At 29.4% G+C, this 8,832-nt stretch overlaps 1 protein-coding gene across 3 annotated transcripts in view; it reads left to right on the plus strand.

Moving 5' to 3' along the window:
• Nucleotides 1-7,236, plus strand: part of LOC130671472 (uncharacterized) — a 29,137-nt gene extending 21,901 nt beyond the window's left edge. Inside the window, exons 3-5 of one of the 3 annotated variants that reach the window (XM_057475382.1) lie at nucleotides 1,814-1,912; nucleotides 6,023-6,076; nucleotides 6,383-7,236. In XM_057475382.1, coding sequence (XP_057331365.1) covers nucleotides 1,814-1,912; nucleotides 6,023-6,045 — 122 coding nt within the window. In that variant the 3' untranslated portion in view covers nucleotides 6,046-6,076; nucleotides 6,383-7,236. Of the gene's footprint in view, nucleotides 1-1,813; nucleotides 2,965-6,022 lie in introns of those variants that run through there. The other 2 variants (XM_057475381.1, XM_057475380.1) reach the window with 2 other exon arrangements.
• The last annotated feature ends 1,596 nt before the right edge of the window (nucleotides 7,237-8,832 follow it).

The raw sequence follows: 8,832 nt of genomic DNA on the forward strand, positions 1-8,832 counted from the left end.
ACAAATCATGTGAATGCAACATGATTTCATCATGTTTATTTACCAAGACTGCATCATGTTGCATTCACGATTAATTTTTTTCCGTGTGTGGGAAAAAAACTTTGGTATTTTAAAAACTAGAATACCAGGTTCTTTACGGGAGGGAAAAATTTTCTAGGTGGAAAAAAACTTTTTTTTCAGTGTGCATAATATTTTTGTTTTATTTAACTTAAAATTTACGATGCGCCGAAGCGTGAGACTTTTTCTCATCACGCGGGTAATGTTTTACGCGGGTGCTGAAGGGTTAAAAAAAAATTTTCTAGTCCTAAGAAAATTTTTAGCTTCAATTCTTACTACAAAAAATTTCTTGTTGCAAGTAAAATTCTTCTTAGGGTAATTAAAAATATATCACACTTAAAAATCCTTTTTTTCTGTATATATATAGTAGCATATTGAACTATAGACTCTGTTAAATATAAGCCTGTAAAAGAAGCCTGATATTAATGCAGATTATACGACAGCAAGATCAACAAATCATATCCATTTGTAATCACAGTCTTAAGCCAATCGTTGACCTTCATGTTATGCTTCAATGATCGGAATGTTACTATTTTTTAAATATCTTATTTATTTACCAATAATTCACTGCTAGCAATTTATTAATTGATGGATACGAAAAATATCACTGATTTATATTACCATTTATTAATGTAAGCGCATGTAATAATTCGATATTCCGCTCAATATTAACAGGTGTAGAAATCAGAAAGTTATTTTATTCGTTGGTCAGTGACGGACAACTTTACTATAATATTAAAGCGCTTCTTTTTAATTTATTTGCTACGAATCATTACACATTATTTTTTAATAAAAATACGGGTAATCTATTCATTTATATTTTGCTTCACACGCCATTTGTGGCTTTTGCTACATAATAGCACTGTTATTACGTTATTATTGTTGTTATTATTTAATACGAGTAATCATCAATGATAGTTTAAGAAATTAGTGTTTTTTTTTTATTCCATAATTTTTTATTTTGCTGAAGTCAAGCATTTTGAAATTTTTAGTGTACCAGCATAAAAATTTGACATAATTAATATTAACTAAATAAATAATGATCCTGAAGTTAGCAGATAATTAAAAATTTTCGGATTTTATTTCCAGCAAATAAATTACAAAAAAATAAAAAATAAAAAAATGCACTTGTAGGGAATTAAAAAAACTACAGGTGCAATTTTTTCAAATTTTTTTTTTTTTATAATTTTCTGTCTAAAATAAAATCCAAAAATTATTATATGAAAAAAGTTTATGAACGTCGCCACATTTATACCAAATTTATTTCACATATTTACTATTTGCACGCATATATGCATATATATACGCATATATAAATTTCTGTGCGAGATAATTCGGCAAAATAAAAATTTTGAGTAATAGTGTCAATTTTTTTTATTTTAGGAGTCACATTTTCATACCAAAATATTTTTATAAGCCATCTAATGAAACAATAAAATTTTAGTTACGAAATTTTCCGTTAGATGGCGCTGGGTTAAAAATTCTCGCATACACTTCGGCAATATTCGGCTATAAGCTGGAAAATACTCTGGAGTTTTAATTTTGATAGTAAAAAATTTTCAAATTTCGCGGGTTACGACTTTTAGAAATTCGGTCACGATTAATTTGAATTTTTTTTATGCAAGAGCAGATTTAAAGTAATGAAAAGTAAAGAAAATATTGTGATTTATTGTAGAAATAATTTTATCATGAGAAAAAAAGATCTATTGTTAATTTTAACAAACACGAAATATTAATAATTAATTTCGCCTTGCAGGACCTGTTGTATTTCCACCAGGCCCGCCGTCAGAGCGCATAGAATCAAGCGGCGTAATAGTCGGAGCCAGTGGCTTTGGATTCGTGCCACCAAACTCAGGTAAAGGCGTCAATATCAACGGTCGATAAGGGCCAATATCCAATGGATAGTCAATTTACTTTAACAAATCACCCGTAATTAGTTTCAACAGCTGGATTTAAATTTGTAACTAAATCTAACAAGCACCAATAGCTAAATTTCAATCATCATATATATCTATATATACACCCAAATTATAAAAAAAAATCAAATCATCCTCATCCAGTCCTCACGTATTTATATCATTAAACTCACACGAATGAATAAACAGTCAATCAAAAAATGAAATAAAAAATTTTGAATAAAAAAATAAATTTTACCCTGATCCAATTCCTGATAATCCTTGTCTCTGAAAATGGATTTAAATAATTTATAATATTTTCTCGGACTGATAAACCTCAGAAGTACCTTGGAAATAATTTATAACCATAAATAATAAAAATAGTCACTTCCTTCCTTCTACTTCCTTTCCCGTAAAAAATTAAATAATTAAGGAAATAAAGGAAATTTTTTTTGTAATTAATACTAAATTTATAGTTAAGTAATTAAGTAGAATCAGTGTTGGCATACGTACAATAATTATTGTACACGTACCATAATTTGATGAACTCTACAATCCTCAATCCTAAATGTACAATCCAACGAAAAATACAATAATTTCTAATGATCGCTATGCTTACGCTAATAAAATTATTTTACAAAAATTTTTTCGTCCCGCGTATTTTCCCGCCATGTATCGATAGTAATTATTTCTTATTATGGTTAAAAGACAGCCTGCCAGTAGTTTTTTTTTGACATCAGCCAATGACATCATGATAAAATGTTAAAAATTAAAATAGATATTATCAAATGTTCACTTGTTTTAACTTTTATCTCAACGATATGCTTTATTTTTACTATGAAAACAAATTAATTAGAAGTAATGTCATTAATTTTACTTCAATGTTTTAATTGAATTTCGCGCCATATGTTGGCCAAATAAGATGTCAAGTTTAAATAAAAAAAATTTATAACTTTTGTAAGAAATGTCGCTAATTAATTTCAGAATTTATTGAGAATAAACATTTAGGGTAACATTTATACTATATCCTTAGTAACTAACGTAATTAAAAAAAAAATTATAAATAAATTTGAAATGTACAATAATTTTACGGCCCCGATACAATAATAATGTTTCACTCGTCTGCCAACACTGAGTAGAATGCACTTGTTTATAGTAAGTAAGCACAAAAATATACTAATGTTGTGTTAAAATGAATACTAATGATAATAATAAGGGTATGTAATAATGGTAGATGTAAATAATGTCTTCCTGCATTGTAACGGTAGTTGAGTTTAAGTGTTAAATAGTGAAGTTGATCATCATCGACAATGAATCTTATTCTCTTGAACATTTGCATCTCATAGCTCTTCCGGACATTGAGAAAGCGAAAGCGTTTAAATGTCTGATGTCTTGAGGCATCACAAACTCGTTTAGTTTACGGCCTTCCTGGGTTTATAAACGCGTCTTTATATATATGTGGATTTATAATAAACTGAGTACGCAACGGCGTAACGGGTTAGACGAGGTCATGGTATACAAGGTCGAGATCTCTCAGGTTTTGTGTGACCTCGAGCGATTAACAACCGCCTTAGGCTCTGTTACTCAGATGTATACAGAGCAACGATCTGTGGATTAACTGGTCAGGGTCAAGATCTTATTTACGGAGAAAATAACTTCCGACTACGTGACACTTTAGATAACTTTTTACTCGGATTGCTCATAGCTTAAGAAAAACTCCTACAGCCAATTAAACAACTCATTTGTCCATGACAATGATCCCATTTTTTTCATTCCACTTCTGTTACTCAAGACTTGATTATTTTTGTATTCAATATTTATGAGGAAGACATTTTTGAAATAGTTGTTATTTAAACTATTTTTTAATGAAAGATTATTTATCAGTATTTCTATGGACGATAGCCCAGTTTCCAGTATCAGAAGATGGAAATTTGCAAACGGTTATTACAGAAATAGGTTTCCGGGTACGGTTACTTTGGTACCTATTGTTTGGTAACTCCCTCTAGGGGGCGGTAATTTACATACAATTACTGAATATTACTAAGACATGACTGTATTAAAAATTTTAATCAAAAAACGGTTGCTGTCAAAACGATTTTTCAAAAAATGTTACGCGGAAATGATTTTTCCCGGACGGTAATTTAGAAACTTTTTTTGCAAAGCGGTCCATATTTGGGGCGGTTTCTTTGAAACGGTTATTAACAGACGGTAATGTACTGATGGATATTTCGAAGTATGTCAACAATAGACGGTGATTTAAGAAATTCAAGTTAGAAAACGAAGCTTTGAAAACATTCAAGCATTGATTTTGGAAAATGGTATTAAGATCCAGTTGCGTTCAAAGTTTTTACTGAAAAATGGTCATCATTTTTGTAGAGTAGGCGACAGTGAAATAATTATTAGACGATAATTTCTTAATAATTACCATAGAATAAAGTAACAACAAACGGTAATTTAAGAGATTAGTGTCAAAAATTGAAGCTTTGAAAACATGCATGCATTGATTTTGGAAAACGGTAGTAAGATACAGTTGCATTTAAAGTTTTTACTGAAAAATGGTCATCATTTCTGTAGACTAGGTGACATTAAATACTTATCGAGAGGGGAGTTTCTTAATAATTACCGTAGAATAAAGTAACAACAAACGGTAATTTAAGAGATTAGTGTCAAAAGTTGAAGCTTTGAAAACATGCATGCATTGATTTTGGAAAACGATATTAAGAAACAGTTGCATTTAAAGGTTTTACTGGAAAATGGTCATCATTTTTGTAAACTAGGTGACATTTAAATACTTATCGAGGCGGTAATTTCTCAATAATTACCATAGAATAAAGTAACAACAAACGGTAATTTAAGAAATTCATGTCGGAAAACGAAGCTTTGAAAACATGCATGCATTGATTTTGGAAAATGTTATTAAGATACAGTTGCAGTCAAAGTTTTTACTGAAAAATGGTCATCATTTTTGTAGACTAGGCGACATTTAAATACTTATCGAGACGGTAATTTCTTAATAGTTACCATACAATTAAGTGACAATAAACGGTAATTTAAGAGATTTGTGTCAACAATTAAATCTTTGAAAACATGCATGCATTGATTTTGGAAAACGGTAGTAAGATACAGTTGCATTTAAAGTTTTTACTGAAAAATGGTCATCATTTTTGAAGACTAGGTGACATTTAAATACTTCTCGAGACGGTAATTTCTTAATAATTACCATAGAATAAAGTAACAGCAAACGGTAATTCAAGAAATTAATTTCTGGAAACTGGAGCTTGGAAAACAACTGCTGAAAAATGGTAGTAGTCATGCATTGATTCTGGAAAATTTTACTGAAATACAGTTGCGCTAAAAATCCTCATTGAAAAATGGTAACTATTTTTGTAGACCAGGTGACAGTTATTTTTCTACGGTAACCAAAACTCGATTACTTACAAAATTTTCACTGCGGAACACTAAGAATCGATATTTTCGAAGTTGCTGTAAAAGTAACTATGACCGGACCGTAATTTAGAAACTTTTTTATCGAATAGTTGTTATGAAAATAATAAATAAGTGACGGTAACTAAAAAACGGATGTTACATAGCTTTTTCGGATGTATGTATGTTTATATTTCCTCGCGAGATCGTTACTAAAGACAGTTACTGTACTATTCGCTATCACGGAACGGTTATTACAGAAATTATGACTCAGAATTGGATTGTAAAGAAATAGTCTCTCGGAAAATAACTTCTAAGGGACGGTAACTTACAAACATCAATTAAATAAATTCTATAAAGGGGACGGCAGCTCTTGAATTTATTGCCAAGAAACAGACTGCAGAAATAATTACTACCAGACGTTATCCTGTAAACAGTTACCACAGAAATGCTTGCCAAGGGTATTTTAAAATCATTGCTATAATTAATTGACGATAAATAATAACTTTGTAAAAATGAAATCACTATTTCACCCGGATGTCTTTGTAAATATTAGGCTTCCTAAAAAAATTTTCCAATGATTTATTGTGACCGCATTTATTATCCACAACAAAAATAAAACTAAACAGTATTTTGATATTTTTCAGGTTTCTGGGCATATTACTTCTAAGAAAAGACTTCAGAGCGCACAATCATCGAAGGTGAACTTACAATAACTCTAAAAAAAGTACAGTCGACTACCCGTTATAAGCCTGGTCTGGGATTTAGGGAAACTTTCTTCAGAAATTTTTCCTATTCCTACTTTGAAATTTCACCGCAGGCCTATAAGAGGCTGCCTGAAAATTTCAAAAGAACGACCAAGGGGAAGTTGGTTTCGACTCAGTAACCGCCGATTTAGGGAAAGAGGCTCAGGCCAGGCTTATAACGGGTAGTCGACTGTACATATTTTCCATTGAAATAAATGAAATGAATAATTCTGCTTCGTCATCTTGGATACTACTTTACAGATATTAAGTAACGCGTTTTATCTCAGACGACGAGACACTGGTGTTTTCTTATAATAATAAATATTATGGATTATGATAAATCAATTAAACCACAGCCACGGCATTTTCATTGCCTATTAAAACAGTCATGTGATTATTAAGCTATCCCATTAAATATGATCCTTAGGATACTTTAATGACGCAATGGACAGTTTTATTCAATAATGATTTAAAGAGCTGTATCACAATATATGTATATGTATTGTATATATACATATAGATTGAGTGACGGGAAATTGTGCTAAAGTTAATACAAGAAATGTATGACCTTCGATGCTATGAAGAGAAATCAGTCCTGGTTATGTTAAATGTTCCAATCAATTTATTCACTTGGAACTTTTATCATACCATTAAATTCAATAAATATATGTATATATTTATATTTATATATGTTTATTTATTTTTTTTGCTGACAGATAATACGATTAAGTAATGATCTAATCTCATTATCATTGTCAGAGTCCAGACATAAACTCTGTAAAGAGATTATGTTTTTTTTTTTAATTATTAATAAATATATGAGTATATTCATTGTCAATATTCTGCATGAGTCAGCGAAATTAGGGAGTACGAGTCAATGAACTGGGTGTTAAAAAATTGAATTAAAAAAAAAGACGATGGATTTATTTATTATATATTTTATAGTTTAATTATAGACAGTAATTATTTATTTTTTATTACAAAATTTATTATAGAAAATATTTTATTATTTTTGTAATTTTTAAAAATTTTGAATTTAGCGATATTGTGACACTAATATATTTGTAAAAAAAATACTTACATAAGAAAAAAAATAAAGATGAAAATATTTTCGAGTGAGGATTCATTTTTTATTGTGTCGTTAAATAAATTTCTCTTGGTAATTATGAACGATCTTGTGGATGATACTGATATTATTATTATTATTGTATTTATGTTGAGATGTTGTGTGTGTGGGTAAGTGCAAGAAAGTTTTTGAAATTAGTTTTGCAAATGGGAACTGTGTATTCAAACGCATTTCATCCAACTGCCAAGACTCTCACCTTTTATATGCTAAAATATACGCGATCATTTATATGATAGCTTACATATTTTTTATATTTTCATTCCGCATTTATATTCTGACGTTTTGCATTTTGCCTTGAGGCTGAATTTATTTAAAATTTTTTTTTATTCACAAAAAAATTAAATGCGATGAATAAATATTGAGATTCGAGATTATTAAATTTTTTTTTTTTATTAAGAGGATAATTTACGTAATTGATGATCAATTATTTTTCATGAATTTTTGATTGAATTGTCAATCATATTTTTAAGTAAATTCAAATATATATTAATACAATTTTTTATTATGAACAATTACGCATTCAATTTTAGCTTCACATAAAAATAGTCAACATAAAATTAAATATAAAAAAAAAAAATGACTAAAGAATAGAAATTTTTCAAAAATTAAATTCTACTTATTTTTACATCACTAAATTTTTAATGCTCATATAAATTTAATTGATAAATATAATTTTGAAATAACAGGAATCGAGGCACAAATTTTATTGTCTTCACTGAAAAAAATAATCGGTAGCAGCTACCGATTATTTTTGGTAGCTGCTACCGATTAATTTTCGGTAACTGGTACCGATTACTTCGGTAACGGCTACTGATTATTCGGTAACAGCTACCGATTATTTTTCGGCAGCCGCTACTGATTATTTTTCGGTAGCTGCTACTAATTATTCGGTAACAGCTACCAATTATTTCGGTAGCCGTCACTGATTGGAATCAGTACCAGTTACCGAAAAAAAAATCGGCAGCTGTTACCGAAAATTAATCTGTAGCAGCTACCGATTATTTTGGCAACTGCTACCGAAATAATCGGTAGCGGCTACCGAAAAATAATCGGTAGTAGCTACCGATTGCCTACAGGTGGCTGCTACCGATTATTTTTTTTCAGTGTTCTTTTTGAACTCCAAAAATAATTTTTTAATTGGTCACATTATTCTAGCTGACCAACTTACCCCACTCTTTTCTACAAACCATAACTACGCACTCCGACAAAAATAAAAAATTAATTTTTCTCAAAGATGTGTCACTATTTATGATACTGAGATTAGCCGACGTCTAATAATTTTTGAATTTTTTAAAAATCAATAAATTATGAAAAAAAAAAATATTTAAAAAAATTGCACTTGTAGTCTTTTAAATTTTCTACATGTGCATATTTTTAGTTTTTTTTTTTTCTTCAAATTTAATTGTTAAAACAAAAAACCAAAAAATTATCTGTTAATTTCAGAATTTCAAATTTTTTCTCCACAGTCCATTCTACCCTTCTGTACTTTCATGCAATTCAAAATAGACCACTAAATTTTGAATTTTCACCCAATCGAAAGTCTTAAAAACATAAACAAACCTCTATCGTTCTACATCCGGTTTAC

The sequence above is a fragment of the Microplitis mediator genome, chromosome 7 (assembly GCF_029852145.1).
Source record: "Microplitis mediator isolate UGA2020A chromosome 7, iyMicMedi2.1, whole genome shotgun sequence".
NCBI lineage: Eukaryota > Metazoa > Arthropoda > Insecta > Hymenoptera > Braconidae > Microplitis > Microplitis mediator.